Source organism: Procambarus clarkii, chromosome 74, assembly GCF_040958095.1.
Source record: "Procambarus clarkii isolate CNS0578487 chromosome 74, FALCON_Pclarkii_2.0, whole genome shotgun sequence".
NCBI lineage: Eukaryota > Metazoa > Arthropoda > Malacostraca > Decapoda > Cambaridae > Procambarus > Procambarus clarkii.
This window is the reverse complement of record NC_091223.1, coordinates 11,881,887-11,904,455: the sequence shown is the minus strand read 5'-3', so window position 1 is coordinate 11,904,455 and position 22,569 is coordinate 11,881,887. Positions and strand designations below refer to the sequence as shown.

Sequence of the window (22,569 nt, the reverse complement as noted above, 5' to 3'; positions counted from 1 at the left end):
CACGAAGTTGGGATAGGAAGTGAACCTTAAGAACATTTGTCTTATACATAATAGTAAGTCCGCCAGCCTCTCTCAGGTGTTGACAGCTCTGATGTCAACATCTTTGTTGTTGGATTAGTCCAACAACAAAAGACCGAGAGAAATGAGTTTTCTCGCAAGATTCTCTACTTTCTCAACAATCATATAGGATAGAATATAAGATTCTGTTCTATATATGATTGAACTGGCTAGCCAGAAGACCAATGTACGCTCAAAATGGGAGCAAACTTTTACTCCTCTCTCTGCTCTCTCCCTCTTTCTTCTCTCTCCTCTCTCTGCTCTCTCCCTCTTTCTTCTCTCTCTCTCTCCTCTCTCTGCTCTCTCCCTCTTTCTTCTCTCTCTCTCTCCTCTCTCTGCTCTCTCCCTCTTTCTTCTCTCTCTCTCTCCTCTCTCTGCTCTCTCCCTCTTTCTTCTCTTTCTCCCCTCTCCTCTCTCCCCTCTCCTCTCTCCCCTCTCTGCTCTCTCGCTCTCTCTCCTCTCTCCCCTCTCTGCTCTCTCTCCTATCTCTCTTCCTCTCTCCCCTCTCTGCTCTCTCGCTCTCTCTCCTATCTCTCTTCCTCTCTCCCCACTTACTCGTTCTCTATACTGCACACTATTTCATTTTCTCTCCCACTCTCACGCTCTCCCTCTCGTTTTTTTCTATCCCTCTCCCTTTCACACTTTCCTTTTTTCTCTCCATCTCTATCAAATATTGAGGACAGTTTTGCATGTTTTTGTTTCTTGCTCAAATATTTGTTTTTTTTTCATGATATGACTCCGTCAATATTAGCAACATGAGTCGGAAAGCACTTTCATTATATAAATGTGCAGAATGTGTGATCAGGGAGCCGGTAGGCCGAGCGGAGAGCACACTGGACTTTTGATCCTGTGGTCCCGGGTTCGATCCCGGGCGCCGGCGAGAAACAATGGGCAGAGTTTCTTTCACCCTATTCCCCTGTTACCTAGCAGTAAAATAGGTACCTGGGTGTTTGTCAGCTGTCACGGGCTGCTTCCTGGGGGTGGAGGTCTGGTAGAGGACCGGGCCGCGGAGACACTAAAGCCCCGAAATCATCTCAAGATAACCATGCCTGTGACCAAATATGTACACAGAATCCTAAGGCATTTTCCTTACCACGCCTCAAGTGCTATGTACTAGGCAGCCAGACAAGTTCTAAATTATGGAGATGTGTGCAAGTGGCTTGTGAAAACGTGTAATGCCGAAAGTTTTTGTTAGTGAAAATGGTTTGCTAGTGGAGTCTAAATTGGGTAGTAAATCTTCCTTGCGCTTTTGGGTGAAGAGAATGAAAGAAAGAGGGAGAGAGAGAAAGATAGCAAGATGCTCCTCCGTCAACAGCCTCATGGTGGCTGTGTCATTCTCAAGAACACCTCCATCAGCAATCATTTATTCCTAGATTGACTCTAATATGGATCAAGTTGGATCAAAATGTTAATATCTGAGAAATCAAGTCAATCGGCCGACCGGGGGAGCCGGTCGGCCGAGCGGACAGAACGCTAGACTTGTGATCCTGTGGACCCGGTTTCGATCCCGGGCGCCGGTGAGTAACAATGGGCAGTTTCTTTCACTCTGATGCCCCTGTTACCTAGCAGTAAATAGGTACCTGGGAGTTAGTCAGTTGTCACGGGCTGCTTCCTGAGGGTGGAGGCCTGGTCGAGGACCGGGCCGCGGGGACACTAAAGCCCCGAAATCATCTCAAGATAAACTCTACCCACTTCGTCTACTATCTCGCCTCCATTCCTTCATCCTTCAGTTCCTTCTATCACTAATTTCCTTCTTCTTTTGCCCTCTCCTTAACATTCCTTGCATCCCTTTCCCTTGCTCTTTCCCCTCACTCCATCTCATTTCACACTGTTCCTACAGTTTGTTCATTAAACTTCCCTCTTCATCCTGTTCCCTTTCCTGCCACCTCCTATCCGTTTCTATACTAACTCCCTTTCCTCTAACCTCATTCTAACCTTTTTCAACTGCTCCAGCCTACTTTCTACTGTCAAATCTGCCTTCAATCCTTTCCACATTTCTTCTTCTCCTCCACCCTTCATTCACCACTTCATTTCTTTCTTTCCTGTTCTCTTCTTCTTCACTTACTACCTTCGGGTCTCTTTATTCACTGTTACCTTTCTTTTCTCCCCTCCCGTCTACCGTCTTCCAGTCCTTTACTCTGTTCCTCCCGTCCAGCCCGTGGCATTATTGACGGCGGTCCGCCAGGTCCACCACCTTCCGTGATTACAAAATTTTTTCAATGTTTCAGAGCTGGAGAGAAAACCTTCATTTTCTCCCTATACAGTGTGTGTATGTATATAATATATATATATATAAACGCACACACACAAGAATAAGGGGGCACAGGCGAAAATTGAGTACCCAAATGAGCCACAGAGACGTTAGAAAGAACGTTTTCAGTGTTAGAGTAGTTAACAAATGGAATGCATTAGACAGTGATGTGGTGGAGGCTGACTCCATACACCGTTTCAAATATAGATATGATAGAGCCCAGTAGGCTCAGGAATCTGTTCACCAGTTGATTGTCAGTCGAGAGGCGGGACCAAAGAACCAAAGTTCAACCCCTACAAGCACAACTAGGCGAGCGCGCACGCACGCACACACACACACACACACACACACACACACACACACACACACACACACACACACACACACACACACACACACACACACACACACACTCCGGGAAATAGTACCGGAGTCATTGCTGTAAACAACCGATGGCTCGAAAGGCGGGATCCAAGAGTCGGTGCTCGATCCTGCAGGCAAAAATAGGCGAGTACAAATAGGTGAGTACACACACAGAGGGTCTGACCTGTGGGCCCCCTAACTGGGGCCTGACGGCCGAGTGGACAGCGCTCATTATTCGTAGTCCTAGGGACCGGGGATCAATCCCTGGCGGAGGCAGAAACAAATGGGCAGAGTTTATTTCACCCCGATGCCAATGTTCATCTAGCAGTAAGTAGGTACCTGAGAGGTAAACAGTTTTTCTGGGTGCGAGTGAAAAAAAATTGATTGACAGATGAGAGGCTGGCCCAAAGAGCCAGAGCTCAACCCCCGCAAATACAACTAGGTGAGTACATCTAGGTGAGTACACACACAAACAACCTCTTCCTGAAACCTTTGATCAAACTAGGTATTTAAGTTAACCAAAACTCAATCATCAGAAAATAAATTAAAAGCGTGACTGGCATAGATTGACTTTTTCTCAGAGATGTGCTAGAATTTTTTTTTTATTTAGAAGAAAAGTGGTGGTTAATGCATCAATTATAGACACTAAGAGTACATACATCTCTCTTCCTTCTACCTAATCACCGTTATCCATTTTTCTTCATTACTTTTCACCTATTCTTACTTATCCGCACCCTATCAAGCTACTACCCTTCAGTCTTTTCCCCAACTTCTTGCTTTTCATCTCCTACCACTTACTTATCAGCACTCGCTTCCCTCGCATTATTGTTTTCGAACCTTAATATTATCTCCTTTCTCTCTATCACTCTCCCTCACTTCACTCCCCTTAACAATTTATCACTGTCCTCAGTCCTACTTACATTCATCTTGTCCCTCTCATGTTTATCCCATACTCCATTGCCCTTGTACCCCTTCTTCAAGACACCCTTCTTTCTTGTCTCTCCTTCGGGCTAGTCGCTAGTGAGAGGGTCAAGGCGAGCGCCTTAGAGATCACATTTGACAAAGGTTTGTGCTCAGTCTGGAGAATGTATACCTGGCATAGTTAATTAATGTAATGGAGAGCGGCAGAGATCAATGATGTCGGTGAATGAGAGCGGCCGAGGTGCCTGATGCTGGTGGGTGAAATGGCTGTGGACGAGAGGCAGATCAATGATGTTAGTGAATGATAACAGGAGATATTAAACATTTTAATTCAAAACTTTCAGGGATTAGTAGTGGTTAGTAGATTACTAAGCATTATCATTTTCCCAGTACACAATCGCTTTTATATCAAGGTGCAAAATTGCTGTTTAATGCACAGAGGTAAATAAAGTGAAGGATAGGCGCAAAATTGTCCAGATCTGGTAAGAATGTATTGTCTACATAGACGACAGTATGACAGAACGCAAAGAGAAGTACTGATAAACCTTTACCACCTGCGTATCGAATAACACACTTAGACGAGGTCACGAAGAGCACACAAGACACAAAGCCTTAATGGTGTTTTAGTGACTGGAAACGGAAAAAACTAGATAAACGTTTTATGTTGCTACTTCGTCGAAAAAAACAATAGATAATAACAATAGAATATTATAGCAATCACAATAGCAAAACAATAACAATATAAACGAATAAAACCAACCCGAACCTAACCAAAGAGTAGCAAAGGTCTTCACAACAGAACAAAGGGGACTGCCAGAAGTGAAAGGGACACTTTCGACCTCAAATGCCCCGGAAAATATTAACATTACAAAGATATAAGTAGGAATCAATTGAGACTAAGGGAAATAATGAAAGACCCTTTTTAACCAAGAAAGATTTATCTTTGGTCAATAAGAGGAGGAGCCAAGGCCCTTTGCTGAACAAATAAAAAGCTAAACAATTTCTGGAAGTAAGTGAACTGCTGGGAAACTTACCTTGAGGTGCTTCCGGGGCTTAGCGTCCCCGCGACCCGGTCGTCGACCAGGCCTCCTTGCTGACAGAAGAACTACAACTAATGAACAAAACGGGAGTCAGTCAGGACGAACCATACAGCATGCCGGTCTCAATTATGTGTGAATAAAATAAATTTAATATATAATGCAAAAGAAAGGAGAGGATCTGTAGGAAAATGCCAATATTCCGAAATTCAAGCACGGGTTTAGTTAGGGTTTACTCTTCCTCGGAAACCTGAGTTGAATTAGTTGACGCCAGAGTTAAAAAAACAAAATATATATGAAAGGCTGAAGAGACTTCATATGATTAGGCAACAAGGTGGTTTTGTTTTCATGTTACACAAATTCCATGTATACTATTTAAGGTTCATGTAAACCAAATCTATATTATTCTGAAAAATAACTGAACCATCCGTCACCTCTATGAACAAATCTGGAGGAAGGTTTATTACTTGAAAAGTACAGGAGTTGAGAGGAATATTGATCGCTGATCAATAATGATATTTATATATAATCAAATATACAATACACAGTTAAGAATATCGCTCAAAAATATTCAGTTATTCTCCCTCTCCTGAAATACAACTACACAACAACAACAACAACAACATATTATTCCACACAGGAACCGGTTTGCTCATATCTATACTTCTATACTTCTCGAAGTTTTTTTTTTTATCTTACCCGCATAAACACATTCTGGCCGACCCCTCAAACAAATGTAATTTTGTTTACATATCCACACACTTAAATATAAATCTCTGCCAAAACTGAGTGTTAAGTTGAGTAGGAAGAAAAATGCAGTTTGTCAACAAGTCTGGAATAAAAATTGAAACCACAAGTTTTCATAATTTTTGGCCATAAAGCTGAACCGTCGAAGTGAAATTGCTCCTAAAATTTTTGCTAGTTTTATAAAAATGAAATTTGCATGATGGCAGGTAGGTCGTGATAGAGAGGGGGGGGGGGGGGGGGGTGGAGACTTAAATTTGATTCGAATTTTTGTTAAATTTCATGAGTCATAATTTACCAGGGGATACATTTTGCTGAATAGAAAAATGTCTTTTTATGTTATGACAAAACTTCTCTCAAGAATTTTATCTAATTATGGTATGTGATACACGTGGGCGTCGCTCTACCGACCAGGCCAGGATACAACATTAGTAAGAAAGTACTCAGAAGGGAGTCAACCTGCCACCTAACCTGTGCTGGATGTTACATGGCGCATCATAATGATGTCGTACATCCATACACCTGTCATACATGTCACATTATTAACTAGAAAATACAATGTCATGGACAAACATTTTCATACTGACGGACTATCAAGATTGCAGAAACGACAGAAATTATGAAAGTTGTGATATTTTGTGGGTTAATTTTGGCCATACCATTACTGATGAAAGAAGATTGGATACAAGTAAATTGAGATGGACCCTATATTAATAAAGGAAGGAGAACATAATTGCAAGGACTTTCCTGCAGGAGGTCCAGTTATAAGTTACGTTGAGGGGACGTCAGTGATTGAGATGTGACATATGTGGGAAAAACCTGCCGGGATTGATATAAGAGGAGACTACCAGGGACTTGTACTGAACTAAATTAAAAAATTACTGTCTGCAAATTAATTCAACTAAAATCTCTAGCTAGGGTTGTAAATCCTAGATCCTCTTTTCCTAATGACAGACTGTGGGCTGTAAGGGACAGGTGGGGTGAATGACTTGTTGATAGAAGTTCCAATCCACCTGTAGACAGGGATCTCACATCAGCTTGTATTTTATACAAGGATAAGATTTGATAAATTCAGTTATCTGACTGAACACTGGCTCTGTTTAAATCAGGGATTTAAACATACATAGTCTAACCTAGTACCATAACTTAACAGCCAATAGATTCTTATACTATAAACAACAAATTAAATTGTAAAAGTATAAATAAATGACCTTAAATGTAGTCTTAATACTATTAACTTAGTACTAGAAATTATATTCAATTAAATGAACTTATATGATAACTTATAAATAACTAAGCAAGCAATTGATAACTTAATTTATATATTCAAATATATATGCAGACATATTCACTTTATACAGTTAGCTTGACTGAATCTCTTCCAAGACCGTGGACACTTGTGAGGTTTTTACTTATTGAGGCTGAATTCTTTTCTGACAGAATGGACACTCATGAGGTTCAGTGCTTGGATAAGATTCACAGCTACACTACAATTTTAATAAACGTACCGATGTATGAGGCTTAGCCTCGCTTTTTAACCAACAGACAGATTTATAGGATATTAAAGCTACACAAGCATACAATTGGCCAATCATATACCAAATAACCTTCAATATACTTCTCTGCCAGTCGGGGTGCCTGTCTGACAAGTTTGCCAGACTGATTAACTCTCTTGTCGAGTTTAGGCACGATATTTTGCTACAGCGTTGCTGTATGATGATCTGGTAGCGTTGCTAAGTGATTATCCTGCAGTTGCAGAAGAATGATATGATAAAGATAAAGAATGAAGATGGAGGAAACCGTGTCACCGTGATCTCCACTATACACTCTTATTTATGTAATGTTCCAGGATTTTCCTTGTAGATATTGTCCAGGTACTCCCCCAGTTCTAGAGAGTATTCACTGGCGATAAAAATGTTAGATAAGGTGTCCTTGAGCTGGTAATGTTCGCTAAGGATCAGTCACTTGTTCACTCATTTGTAAACAAACGCGGAGTGCCGCTGGGCTTGTTGGTGGGCGCTTCACTCCCCCCCATCGCCCTGCCATGCTCTCTGAGCACGGTAGCCTTCTATGAATATTGATTGATTATTTTTACAGTCTAGACTTATGATTAAGATAAGATGTGATTATAATATAATTAGATATAAGATTTAAAGATTATAAGTAGTATTTGAAAGTACCACTGAATCTTATTAAGGATTCGATTTTTAATCCTACCGGATGTTGAATCAATGTTCCAATAGTTTTTTAATTAAGAAGTCCTTCTAGAAGCTTCTGGATCCTTGAGAGATCATGTACAAAGTCACGTAGGCATCAAAAGGGCCCCTGTTGCGTACGTGTTCATGGTGCCATTGTCATCCAGGATCAAGCTATAAAATGAATCTTTAATGATTCTTATGATTTTTATACGATTTAGATATGATTTTGATATGATTTAGATATGATATAGAAATTATACATTTCTTAGATGATTATTAGATATGGTGGGTAAAAATTTCCCACATCTTCCAGAGGGAGAGAACTGGCACAGAGTCCAATACTTAGGACAATAGTAACCATATGTATTTATTTACTCTCCATTGGATTGATAATACAAGTGCAGATTGTGCTTGCACTTTTCTGCTGCTGTCCGTTGTGGACGATTGTGTCTGTTAGGAGTCTGTGGGTCTTGTGGAGTTAGAGTGTCTTGAGGTCTCTCATGATCTAACTGCAGCTGGCTCACTGATTCCATGTGGATGAGTTTGTCCAATGTCTTCAGGGAAGTTGTTCCTTTAGACAGGATTTTGACTATTCTCAAAATCCCCTGACTATCTGGATGGACTGAGACAACTTTACCTAATGGCCAGTCAGCCCTAGGGCCATCACTGTCTACCAAGACAATATCGCCAGGTTGGAGATTAGATATATTATGTGGGACATTGGCCCCATAGTGATGTTCTCGTAGAGATGTAAGATATTCTTTTGTCCAAACATCATTCCATTTTTGGATTATGCTGGACAGATGCTTATACCCCTGAACCAACTCGCTCTGACCCACATATGAGGGATCTCTGATCTCATCATCCACTAGAGATGGTACTGGAGTCAGAAGTCTTCCATACATTAGATGGGCAGGACTTAATGGCTCATGTTGAGTAGGATCCTCAGACAAGTAAGTCAACGGCCGGTTATTCACCCTTGATTCTATTTCCGTGATTACTGTCTGGAGTTCTTGAAGATTGATTTTCTGACGGTGTAGAGATTTTCTCAAGGATCTTTTTACAGTTCCTATTAACCGTTCATAAAATCCTCCGTGCCATGGGGCTCTCGGAGGGATAAATTTCCATCTGCAATGACGCTGTTCCAGTGTGGAAGTAACTGCAGGATGGGAACAGATTTCCCGTAGACATGCTTCTCCAGCTACCAAGTTTGCTCCGTTATCTGAAATCATCAGCTTAGGGCATGATCGGCGTGCTGCGAATCTGCGGAAAGCTTGAATAAATGATTGAGCAGTCATATCGGGTGTTACCTCTAGATGTACTGCCCTGGTGGTAGCACAGGTGAACAGACAGATGTATGCCTTGATAGGTTGCTTATCTGCAGTCCCTGTTAGATATATTGCTCCTGTATAATCTACTCCTGTCGTTTCGAAAGGTTGTAGATGGACCACTCGTTCCTTTGGTAGGGGTGGTGGCCCTGGATAGGAGCAAGTTCTTGCATCGTACCTTCGGCATATCATGCAATTCTTCAAGATTGATTTGACTGACTGTCTTCCCTGAGGAATCCAGTACTGCTGTCTGATTTGTGTGAGTGTGTCTAACACTCCTCCATGTTTGATGATTTGTTGATGTGTATGCAACACAATCAACCTTGTGATCCAATGATTTTTTGGTAAAAGCCATGGATGCACGGTATCTAGATTAATATCTGCGTGTTTAAGTCTCCCTCCACAACGCAGAATGTTGTGATTTTCTTGGTCTATCCACAGACCGAGATTGTGTTTTAACTTATGTGGAAGATTTTCATAGTTATTCCCATAAGTTTCTCTCTGGGCTTGTCTTACCCAATAGATAAGTGCATCAGGAAAAGTGAATTTTATACCTCTTTTCCTGAGATAATGAAACACGTTCTGTGTTACATTGATTAATTTGATGAGCGAGGAGTAACGAGTACAATCCAAGACTGATATTTGAGCTTGCTGCCTGGTGGTAGTTACGGTTTGTGTCGTAATGACGTGTGGCTTTTGTTCAGGCCAACTACCATTCACTAACCATCGAGGCCCATGAAACCAAATATCTGCCTTTGCAAACTGTTTAAATGTCATACCTCTTGATAAGAGATCAGCTGGATTATCCTTTGTTGGTACATGCAACAATTGAAAGCCTGCGGAAATTTCTTTAATTTCCGAGACGCGATTTTTTACATATGGAGTTGGACAGTTGTCGTTTCGTACCCATTGTAAGACAGCTTCATTGTCAGACCATATGATGACATCTTTGATGTTCATGGCAGACAAGACTTGTTTGATATGTACTGCTAAGCGTGTTCCAATTAGCAGTGCTGTTAGTTCCATCTGAGGCAAAGTCCTCTTTTTTAATGGAGCTACTCTGGCCTTAGAGGTGATAAGATATGATTGATTAGAAGTCACTAAGTAAGCACAAGCTCCAAAAGCTTTGGCTGACGAGTCTGCGAATACATGTAGTGATACTTCCTCATTTTCCTCGACTATGTGTCTCGGAAAGATTATCTTTTCAACTAAAGTTTGTTCTTGAGCCACTTCCATCCAAGCTTTTTGTAACTGGATTGGTAGTGGATCATCCCAACCAACCTTAGCCTTCCATGCTTCTTGCACCAATAAACGCCACTTGATAGTCAAAGGATTTAGTAGACCAAGTGGGTCGAATACTTTGCTAACTTGTGAAAGCAAATCCCTTTTTGTAGTGATGTTGTAATTTACTGGCACAGATTTGATCGATATTGTGTCCGAGATTAAATCCCAATCCATACCTAACACCTTTTGTGATTCTGGTACGTGATATTCAGGGTAATCTCTTGCTATTTGATTATTCAATGTTGCATTATTAGAGGCCCAAGATTGTAGTGGCATGTTTGCACCTTGTAGCTCCTTGTTAGCCTCTTGATATAATTGTAACAGTTCAGTAGTACTGTTAACTGTCCCTTGAAAATTATCTACATATAGATTTTGACTGATTTCAGTCTTACAGGGACTTGATGATTTCTTCAGATGAGTATCTAGAGTTGCTTGCAATAGAAATGGACTGCTTGTCGCGCCGAAAAGAACTGAAGAGAATCTGAAAGTCACTACAGGACTATTGACATCTTCTGGGTTCTCTACCCATAGAAACTTAGTGAAGTCTCTATCTTCTTCCTGCAAGCCAACTCTTAGAAAGGCCTTACTTATATCTGCTGAATACGCATATTTGTTAAGTCTAAACTTCAACAGTATGTCATACAATTTCTGAGTTAGACTTGGACCTGTTTGCAAACAATCATTTAGACTGGTTCCTTGGGGTCCAGATTTAGAGCTACAATTAAAAACTATCCGTAAAGGAGTTGTTTTTGATTCTCTCATTACAGCCATGTGAGGTAAAAAATGGCCTGTTTGCGTATTGTCATGTTTCACGACTTCGATGAATTTATTCTTTAATTGTTGAGCAATAATCTCATGATAGAGTTTTAAATGCTCAGGCCTTTTTCTTAGCTTTGCTAGTTGAGATTTAAATTGACTATAAGCCATGTGATAATTGGTAGGTAAGGTTTTATGGTTGATTTTCCATGGTAGCCTTACCCAGTACTGTCCATCATTGTACTGTACAGTTTCTAAGTATTGATTGTATGCACAGACATCATCAGGACTTGGTTGTTCAGGAATTATTCCTATGGCATCAAGTTCCCACAATTGAGGTACAGATTCTAATCCATCATCAATCATGTGGGGGATTTTAAGTGGTGACTGTTCTTTGCCTAGTCATGCCACTATTACAGTTTCTGTATGATGTGATTTTTCAGGAGTTGAAGGTTCAAGATCTAGTATAGGTCCTGTCATCAATATGCCTCCTGCTGATTTGAGTATATTCATACCCATAGATTCTTCTGATCCCAGAATGAATCGATGATAGTAGTCAGCTCCAATCAGGATTCCGATATCTCCTATGTAGTCAGAATCAAGTAGAGGATCTGCTAATTGGATTCCTTTTTCTTTTAGGAATTTAATTGTTGCTGTCAGACCAGTCACTTCCATTTCAGTAGGAATTTTATCAACTACTATGGCTTCTACTGTCCTTTGGGATGTACCTAGACAGACATTGAGTTTTACTACTGGAAAGGTTCTACGACCAGAATTAGTAAAAAACCCTGATATGGATGTAGATACTTGCTTTGAAGATTTAAGTTGTAAATCTTCTGCCATCTTTTTACTGATAAAGGTTTTCTGTGACCCTTGATCAAAAAAGCCTCTAGTTGGAATACAAATTCCTTGATTGCATAGTTCTAGCTGTGCAGTAGGCAATATGGCTGCTGTAACAATTTCTGTATCCAAGTCGTTGACATTGCTCATTACTGTACAGAATTGTACGGCTGTTGTGGTATTATCATCTTTGGGCTTTGCCTGAGATGCATGTTGATTATTGGAAGTCTGTGATCTGGATTGAGTGTTAATATCACTACAGAGTGCTGTGTGATGTACACTTTTATGACAATATTGGCAGTTTTGCAATTGAGTGATACACTCACTTGTATCGTGCTTCCGTAGACAACGGATGCACCTGTTCAGAGATTTCAGTCGATCGATTCGACTGGCACGGCCTTCATAAACTGTGCATTGATAAATGGTATGTGCTTCTTGACAGAATAAACATTTTGGGGCACTTGTAGCTCCTTTTGTCTTATCTGTCTTAGGAGCTTGGTTTCCTACAGTTCTGTTAACTGTGGGGGATATAGCATAAGAGCCAACATTATTCTGTTTCCACTTTGCAGAAGAGGAGTTTTGTTGCCTTGATTTTTGACTGCCATTCTGGACATTTTTGCTTTTGTCCGTGGATTCACCTTTGTGGATTTTTTCTTGAGATCTAAGTTTTCCTCGGCTTCGTAATCTTTGTACGTAAGCTCGAAGTCCATCAAAGATTTGGCTTTGTGATAAGATGTTGTTACAAGTATGTAACACTTGTAGGTAAGTAATTACATGCAAGTAGGTCATACAAGCATGTAACACTTGTACTCCTCCAAGGATTTCCTTAAAGGATGAATTGTATCTGTAATAATGTGTATCTACATTATTCATGATGTGATGAAGCATTTTGCTTTTGCTTTTTTCTCGGCTTTGCCTTTTCTATTAAGTAAGTCTCTTTGAGATGCTTGATTAACTTCAGATTTTTTGAGGCTGCTTTCACTCCAGTGAAAGCATGAGATTAAGTGATCAAGACTTTATTCTTGGATTAAGATAGTTATCTTAGATGGATGATAATATTTGTATTGACATTGTCAATGGGCTGTTAGCCTTTCAGATTGTGATGTGAGATTAAGATTGGTCTTAATCCCCAATTGTAGACTATTGTAGCCAAGTGATGATGACATTTGTCTATCACCTGATTTAAATGGTCTGTAGGCTGTAGATTCAAGTGATTTTTTTAGACACTTTGTGTCCTTTTCTTTTCTGTTTCAGCTGTTGGTGGAACACTGTCAGCCATTTTGACCTTTTCCGAGTTTTGGAGATTCCGAGATTTTTCTCTTTTTTCTGATAAATATGTATGATGTTAATGTATTTTGATAAATGAGCTTTCCTGTCTACTTAGGTAATGATTCCAAAGATCGTCCTTCATTTCCTCCCTGGAATCTGGTTGTAGCAGGTGTTCAATTATCAAAAGTACTGTAATAATTTGATTTGTGACCCGAATGCACGAATGCACCAAGTTGGTAAATCTTGTAATAATTTTTTAAAAATAGTAAATGGCACTATTTTTGCAAAGTTATTACAAAATCTGTTACCATAATAATTGTTTGATAAAATACAGTAGAATGTCTACTGGTTTTACCTTGAATAGGGTATGATATAGTTGATTATGGTTAGATTGTAAGGAATGCTCTTACAGTGATGATAACACTTTTTTAAAGAATATTATGTAATGAGCAGCTCTGAAAATCAGTAGATTAGAGATAATGCTAGATAATACACTTAAATATATATGTAATGTTACCACAATGAGGTAGGTAATGGTATTTTATGATTAAGATGCAGTGCAGTGTCTGTGACACTGATATAATTAAGTACTGTGGTTTCTTAACACAAAACAATATCAGTTTGTTATGAATGCTTACTAGTTAATGGATATGGTGGCTTAAGCCACTGCAAACTATTTGTTTACTTAGATATATGGCTATGATAAATATTGGCTGATAGCTAGGTTAGGCTAGAATATGTAAGAATTATTCCAATGCAAAATCAAGAAGTTTCTTATGTATTTGGCACTGAAATATTCGGTAAATGAATGATCATAAATATCTAGGTACAAAAGACCATTATTATCTAGGTTCGAAGGACCATTAATATCTAGGTTCGAAGGACCATTAATGTGGGAAAAACCTGCCGGGATTGATATAAGAGGAGACTACCAGGGACTTGTACTGAACTAAATTAAAAAATTACTGTCTGCAAATTAATTCAACTAAAATCTCTAGCTAGGGTTGTAAATCCTAGATCCTCTTTTCCTAATGACAGACTGTGGGCTGTAAGGGACAGGTGGGGTGAATGACTTGTTGATAGAAGTTCCAATCCACCTGTAGACAGGGATCTCACATCAGCTTGTATTTTATACAAGGATAAGATTTGATAAATTCAGTTATCTGACTGAACACTGGCTCTGTTTAAATCAGGGATTTAAACATACATAGTCTAACCTAGTACCATAACTTAACAGCCAATAGATTCTTATACTATAAACAACAAATTAAATTGTAAAAGTATAAATAAATGACCTTAAATGTAGTCTTAATACTATTAACTTAGTACTAGAAATTATATTCAATTAAATGAACTTATATGATAACTTATAAATAACTAAGCAAGCAATTGATAACTTAATTTATATATTCAAATATATATGCAGACATATTCACTTTATACAGTTAGCTTGACTGAATCTCTTCCAAGACCGTGGACACTTGTGAGGTTTTTACTTATTGAGGCTGAATTCTTTTCTGACAGAATGGACACTCATGAGGTTCAGTGCTTGGATAAGATTCACAGCTACACTACAATTTTAATAAACGTACCGATGTATGAGGCTTAGCCTCGCTTTTTAACCAACAGACAGATTTATAGGATATTAAAGCTACACAAGCATACAATTGGCCAATCATATACCAAATAACCTTCAATATACTTCTCTGCCAGTCGGGGTGCCTGTCTGACAAGTTTGCCAGACTGATTAACTCTCTTGTCGAGTTTAGGCACGATATTTTGCTACAGCGTTGCTGTATGATGATCTGGTAGCGTTGCTAAGTGATTATCCTGCAGTTGCAGAAGAATGATATGATAAAGATAAAGAATGAAGATGGAGGAAACCGTGTCACCGTGATCTCCACTATACACTCTTATTTATGTAATGTTCCAGGATTTTCCTTGTAGATATTGTCCAGGTACTCCCCCAGTTCTAGAGAGTATTCACTGGCGATAAAAATGTTAGATAAGGTGTCCTTGAGCTGGTAATGTTCGCTAAGGATCAGTCACTTGTTCACTCATTTGTAAACAAACGCGGAGTGCCGCTGGGCTTGTTGGTGGGCGCTTCACTCCCCCCCATCGCCCTGCCATGCTCTCTGAGCACGGTAGCCTTCTATGAATATTGATTGATTATTTTTACAGTCTAGACTTATGATTAAGATAAGATGTGATTATAATATAATTAGATATAAGATTTAAAGATTATAAGTAGTATTTGAAAGTACCACTGAATCTTATTAAGGATTCGATTTTTAATCCTACCGGATGTTGAATCAATGTTCCAATAGTTTTTTAATTAAGAAGTCCTTCTAGAAGCTTCTGGATCCTTGAGAGATCATGTACAAAGTCACGTAGGCATCAAAAGGGCCCCTGTTGCGTACGTGTTCATGGTGCCATTGTCATCCAGGATCAAGCTATAAAATGAATCTTTAATGATTCTTATGATTTTTATACGATTTAGATATGATTTTGATATGATTTAGATATGATATAGAAATTATACATTTCTTAGATGATTATTAGATATGGTGGGTAAAAATTTCCCACAACATATAGTTACATTCAGAGTACTGAGACAAAGAACAAAATGCTCTGGTGAGGAATAGTGAGTACTCAAGAGCAGGAAAAATTTGATCTTTTTTTTATACGACAAATGAATCTTATCTTTCAACAGCTTACATCCTCTTCAACTACCTCTTGTCTCATTTACAGCCTTGTATACCCTTTACCATCTTCCATACCCTTCACTATCTTCCATATCATATTGAAACTAATATGATTGAACGTTAGTCTGGATAGAGTGTGGCATCAGTCTTTATCACTTATTACAAAGGGAGAAGCAAGGAGGTTGATCCCTACCAGCCTATGACTATCCCCGAGTTAAAAACCAGCCTGGCCTTCTCGGAGCAAAAGAACCCTGAGTGGAAAAGGCCATTTATCGCACTAATGGAGAAAACTTCCAGTGTTTTAAATTTATGCGAAGTGTATTGTAATAAATTCATTGGAGACAGGTTTCGTGAAACACTTGAGAGACCGTGACAGTGTTAGGGTGAGGAGACGTTCCTAGTCCGGGAAAAGACTATTAATGGGTCTTAGTGTGATAAGACTGACATATAGTCCTATGTTGTGAAACGGCTGATGTGTCTTTGAGTAAATAATACCTCAAGACAATACTTAGGGTGACGAAAGATGGGAAGATATGTTCGGGTGAGAAAGGCCTGAAGACAGCTTCAAGCGATAAGATATGTTCGGGTGAGAAACGCCTGAAGACAGCTTACGATAAGATAAGAAAGATGAAAGACACTAAGGCGAGGAAAAATGAAAAATTGTGGTTTAATAAATGCTTATATGGAGATGTCCACGCGTCATCTTAAAACCAAGCTAAAAACGGATATAAATAATTAAGAGTTTGGACCGAGAAACTGTTTGGGAAGAATTGGAAACAATGCTATGGTGAAGAGACACTTTAATGTTATATTAAAAATAAATTATTAAACGACTTTGAGTTTGGGAAACACAAAATATAGGAAATATTTTGGGAAACTAAATAAAGAAATCTCTTCTTGAATTTTTCATCTATATCAAGGTATTTTATTGAAACTTTCTATCTCTTATTTCTGGATTGGGCTTGTAGAAGTCTTTAGTTTTATGGCAGTAATGAAGTCTTTCGGCTAATTTTTATAGTTAAATGTATTGGTTGTAAGTTTTAATTGTCTATTGTTGTAGTATATTTTAAATATGTGATGTGTTTGTGAGGTGTTGAGGTACACTGTGGTTGTGAGGTGTTGAGGTGAACTATAGTTGTGAGGTGTTGAGGTGAACTATAGTTGTGAGGTGTTGAGGTGAACTATAGTTGTGAGGTGTTGAGGTACACTGTGGTTGTGAGGTGTGGAAGTAAATTAAAACCGTGAATTATGGCCCTGTATCGTGGTGGCAGTTTAGAGTGGTGTTGGCGGGGAAAAAGTCTCGGTGAAATTGCTTTCATGACAAATGTTTTTTTGGCAGATTAGACTCGGGTTCAGTTGCTCACCATCACAACAGGAAATTATTTGATAAAGAGGACGCGAAACATGGTCTTAACTCCTAGTTTCAAAAAGAAAAATAAATTATTAGAATAATGAGATCGCGTGAGACTATATTTGTTTATATAGGAAGTATATATATAATAGAGAGAGAGAGAGAGAGCCATATGTTGTTGGTCTGAGCAATGGTCAACCATTAAGCGTGAGAGTTATTGTCAACCATTAATGTGAGAGTAATGGTCAACCATTAGTGTGAGAGAAGGGTGGCATAACACAGGAGACCTTCAGTGACCCTCGGATACAATGAGCTCATCATGTCATGCTTAGTCAAGCATATCCACAGTTATACACTGATTTAATTTCACCTCAACACCTAAAACGCCTAGTAGATAGTGTGCCTGGGTATTAGTCGGGGGGGGGGGTTGGTGTAGGGCTTAAGGATTGTCATCCACTAAATGGCCATTGAGGCCACCACTCTATACCGGTTAACCATCTGTATATAATTGTGGACAAAAGCAAAACGTCGTTTGTTAAACTCCGTTGAACAAGGTATATCTCACGATGTACCCCCTTGTAGGTTTTGCTAAAATAATTACCCTCGATTATAGAATGATATCACTTGATTAATCGTGTATGAGATGCTAATTTAATTATTAATTAATAATAAGTGTCAGCTACAATATATCACTCTTTTTAGGGCTGTATTAACTAAACATTTAAAATTTCTTAATTCCATGTTTCGTGATAGGAAGCGTGTTTGCTCACAAGGAAAAGTATTTATGAAGAATACAACGAAAATTTTTCTTAGTGGTGATTGATCGCGTGGTTTCAACTGCTAACCAACAGCACGATAACATCAACGACATCAATGAAAATATATTTTTTTCAACTCCCTATTCCTTCTTTCATCAATGTATTTCCCACCCTTTTCCTTCCACAATTTCATCCCCTTTACTCCCACCTCCGAACCAACTCATCACATAAAATTGTCACGCACACGAACATTGGATAAATAAGGCTTACTAAAGAACGCTTTTCTTTAACAGGGAAAATACGTTCCCATTTAACTGTTCATCTGGCGCTATTATTCATATGATTTTGTATTCCTTTGCTTGTGACATGGTGAGCGAAGATGTTAATTATTCACTGACCACTTTTTAACGTGCACTGTATCGAGCGAGTTGAATGAGAGATGAGGTATATTTTCAGGCTGTAATACGCAGCTGAACTTTTAATATATGAGAGGATGACAGAAATAAGCAGAGGAGAGAGAAATGAAAGCTTCGCTACACATGAAGGAAATGACTAAGTTCTCAATGATATATAATGTGTGTGTGTGTATACACCACGAAAAAAATAACACGTAATGAACAATGAGACAATGTCAGACCATGGAGGAAGAATTTTGACAGGAATTTTCCTTAAGTACTTTCGTATTTAATAATCTTCAGAAGCACCCTTCTGAATTTCACTCCAGCACACCGGACTGTAATGACTCTAGCCGGCGGAAGACAACTCTTACATCAGCATCTCATAGAATTTCTCGCGAGTCACACAAACAAAAGTCATATCTTCAATACTTAGCTTGAGTGTTAATTTTCCTCCCAATAAAACGATATATGCAGGCGATGAGTATGCAGACCATTCTCAATCGACTTGAGAATGGTCCAGGACGGACCGAAACGTCGTCGTCCCTTCACATTCTAGTGTGTGGTCTGGTCATCAAAACGATATATAATATAAACAGATCTGAAAAGAAAGATCCTTTAAAAGACCTTAATTACGGGAGGTTTCGCAACTCGCTGCAAAAAACTGAATTCCTCAAGTGTTCTCGAGAAAATTTAGTTTTGTATCTACTGCCAGATCACAAGAAGGTTACTAGCGGTAATGACTCGTTAGATTGCCCAGAGAACCTTTCTCGGATGAATCACCGTGCCGAAGTTATTTCGAAGAAAGATTATCCACATATTTTGATTCATTTTGAGTGCAAGGAATTTTTTTAAGATCGGATATACAGCATTAGTTTTTCAGACATTAGTGTGAAATTTGTTAATATGACCTGCAAAAGGTTAATTAGTTGATTGTTGTAACTGCCACAAGAAGTCTCATTTTGCATCGCCAGTAGAATAATTCAGTGGCCAGATGCCGCTACCCTTCAACCCGCAGGTAGTGTCGTTGTGGCCAATATACTACAGCACAACGGCCGTACATATCATCGCACCTTGTGCAGGAGGGACACTTTGCTCCACCTTCAACACACAAATAGCCACTGAAAAAAGTTTCCACTTTAAAATTCGATATTCATATAATGTGTCTCGCACCCGGGCGAAGAAAACTGCGTTCCTTCTCTGCTCCCTGCCAGACAAAGCAAGAGGTGGAGCTTCTACCTCTTCTCCAGTATCTATTCTCGCTCTCTTTTTATTTCGTTCTCAATATCTCGTTTTCTCTCCTTGCTCTCTTTTTGCTTTTGTTTTCAAAGGCTTGCTCTCTGCACGCTCTCTCTCTCTCTCTCTCTCTCTCTCTCTCTCTCTCTCTCTCTCTCTCTCTCTCTCTCTCTCTCTCTCTCTCTCTCTCTCTCTCTCTCTTCGTCCTCTCTCTCTTCGTCCTCTCCTCTTCAACCTTAATCACAGTTTCTCCAACACTCGTCAGCTGGGAGCTTTCTTTATAGCCTCTGTAACTTTCTCTCAGAACGTTCCTCCTCACAATGCATTTTTAGTGCCATGTTAATAATGATTTTTCTCATTCTTTCTCTGTCTCATCTACCCTTCACACTTGTATACGAGTAAGCTGTATTAATGCCTTGTTTCATCCTGTCTTCTTTATTCAGTCAAATTTTCGTCTCAGTTCGCATTTATCTTCTTCTACCTAATCATTTGCCTGGACTCGTATATCTTCGTTTACCAGCGAATCTCTCCGCCCTATTCCGTCTCTTTTATTCTGAACACCCAATCATAATAAGCGTTACATACTTTGTTTCATAAGAACAAATCCACAAGGGCCGTGACGAGGATTCGAACCTGCGTCCGGGAGCATCTCAGACATAATCATAAATCTTTTGTTTGTTTCATAAATCTTTTTTGAGTAACATTTAGGAGTTACTTCATTTAGATTAACGGTGTTCACATCTCCCACCAATAGTGTCCCGTCTCGTCTCGTCTTGTCCTCTCCGGACACCCAACCCTTCAACCAGCTAATCGAGGAGCCGCACGCTCCCCGCTCATATCGCTGTACTGTTAGTGATTTGGGGTAATTATGGTTTAATGACTGGCCATAAATATCGGTTTGGTCCTCACTAATGATCGCTTTTTGATTAAGCAAAAGTGTGATAAACTTTTTACAAACGTGCCTTGTAAATTACTAAGAATGTTTCCTTTGTGTGTGCTTGTATGGTAATTATTTTGGAGCAGTAAACACAAGGTAATTACATGTTGGTCCTCGGGATAATGAACAATTACTAATTTTACTAATTACTTTTTATTAATTTTTATTTTTTATTAATTAATTTTACTAACAATTACTAATTTTTGTTAAACCGTCGAAGTGGTTCTTGGGGATTAAATCGAAGCTACAGATGTGCACGACAGTCTATGGCGCCAAGGAGGTATTTTTTCCTCTCTGATGTTGAAGAATGAAGGTTGGTGTGGATGAGCAGCTGGTCCCATACGTGGTCGGCCATGACCAAATGAGCCTAGTTAGTGTTCACCTAAGTGTAATTGCGGGTAGTTAAGCTTCGATTCTTTGGCCCCGCCACTCAACTGTCAATCAATTGGTGTACAAGTCCTTGAGCCTATTGGGCTTTATCATATCTTCATTTGAAACTGTGCATGGAGTCTGCCTCCATCACATCAATTTCTAGTGTAATCAATTTCCTAGGGTCAGTTATCCAGATATTTTTTCTGTTTACAATATAGAACAGTATTACAAGATACCGGCAGAGTAAGAGATCTTTTACAACATCTCGCAAGATGACTTTCCGCCGCACAGCAACCCGGTAATAATGCCTACTAAACTGTGCATGTTTTCTAACCTTTAGAGTCCAATTGTGGTTAACAGCATGTTGTGGAATCCAGGTGTGGAGAACTGCTGAAGGCTGACACGTTAACTTTAATGTAAAATCTCTGCAGAGGGAAAGGTTGGCGAGAAGGGGAAGGGGGGTTGTAAGGAGAGAGAGAGAGGGACATTAGTACTATGTTATAACAACATTGGAGATCCTTAGCCTCTAGGACGAAAAATGCATAAGGCGCCTCATATAAAAGTATCTACAAAACACGGTTCTTGGATTGAGGAAGCTAGAAGAGATTCAAATACTTCGTTTTCTGTAATGTGGTGTGCTAAAGAGGCAACTCCCATTACATTCACGACTTTTGTGAAGCCTTCAATGAGAAAATTCATTTCCTTTTATAAAACAATTTATTGTAATATGTTACCGAATTTTAATCAGTTAAGCAGAGACAAAACCACAAACTTACGGTTTGTGGGGTCCCCTCTATAACATTATCTTCTGTGGTTATAGGTCTTCAAAAACATTATTGAAGAGGAAATATTTATTGAAAAGTTTGAAAAAATCTTGACAATAATAAATAATTATATATAGGTAACACACATACATACACGCGCGCACATGCACACGCATACACAAGCATATACACACACATACTCACACACGAGAACAGCTTACTAAATTCGCACACCATGGATCCGAGACAGATTTCCGGCCGAGACAGGAACAAACGGGCAAAGTTGGTTTCACCCGATGCTTCTGTTTACCAATCAGTAAATAGACTATCTGGGAGTTAGACAGTTACTATTGGCTGCATCCTGGGGGATGTGTGTGAGAGAGTGAGAGAGAGAGAGAGCTATATGTAGAAAATTTGATAGACGAAAGTAAATCAGAATCAGTACATTTGACAACTGATGGTTAGAAAGACGGGACCCAAGAGCTAACAGCTCGATGCTTTATTTCCAAATAGTAAATAAACACAAAACTATCACCTAACATCCGGATCGACACAATCACACGGTTGGGCACTAAATCAAGCGAGAGATGAATCTGATAAAGCAGGAATTGGGAAAAAGTGATTGTGGAAGGGGAAAAAGGCTGATATATGGTGACAAGGGTGAAGACAGGTTCATCCCATGAAGGTGATAACATAATTAATTAATGGTCATGGCTACGAGCCAGACGAAAGTGTGATAAATACGAGAAAGAAAGGAAGGAGGAGAGAGGGGGGGGGGGGAGAGAGAGAGAGAGAGAGAGCGTGCGTGCGTGCGTGCGTGCGTGTGTATGTGAAAGTGCAAAATTGACTTTCAAGAATAAATTTTTAAATTTCCTTCTTTAGTGGAAGAGAATTTGGGAATTAACGAAGAATTGTGGTTAGATACCACCAAGTTGCCTGTGAAGAACTTCCCTCTCCTTAAAACAATGAATATTAAAACTTCCTTTACATTCCCACTTGTAAA

The 22,569-nt window shown here is 39.3% G+C and overlaps 2 protein-coding genes across 2 annotated transcripts in view; one reads left to right on the top strand and one right to left on the bottom strand.

Annotated features, from left to right (window-relative positions):
• LOC123767310 (uncharacterized) overlaps positions 1-22,569 on the top strand; it is a 270,450-nt gene that overhangs the window by 56,452 nt on the left and 191,429 nt on the right. The window lies entirely within an intron of this gene.
• On the bottom strand, positions 5,862-12,665 carry LOC138356718 (uncharacterized). Its single transcript, XM_069312931.1, has 2 exons — positions 6,882-12,665; positions 5,862-6,386 (listed from the first exon to the last, which is right to left on the bottom strand). Exon 1 carries the CDS (start codon positions 11,303-11,305, stop codon positions 7,943-7,945), a length of 3,363 nt encoding a protein of 1,120 aa, XP_069169032.1. The 5' UTR covers positions 11,306-12,665; the 3' UTR covers positions 5,862-6,386; positions 6,882-7,942.

Excerpts from the sequence above, each read along its gene's own strand:
- LOC138356718 (XM_069312931.1), bottom strand. The coding sequence starts at position 11,305 with ATGATTGATGATGGATTAGAATCTGTACCTCAATTGTGGGAACTTGAT.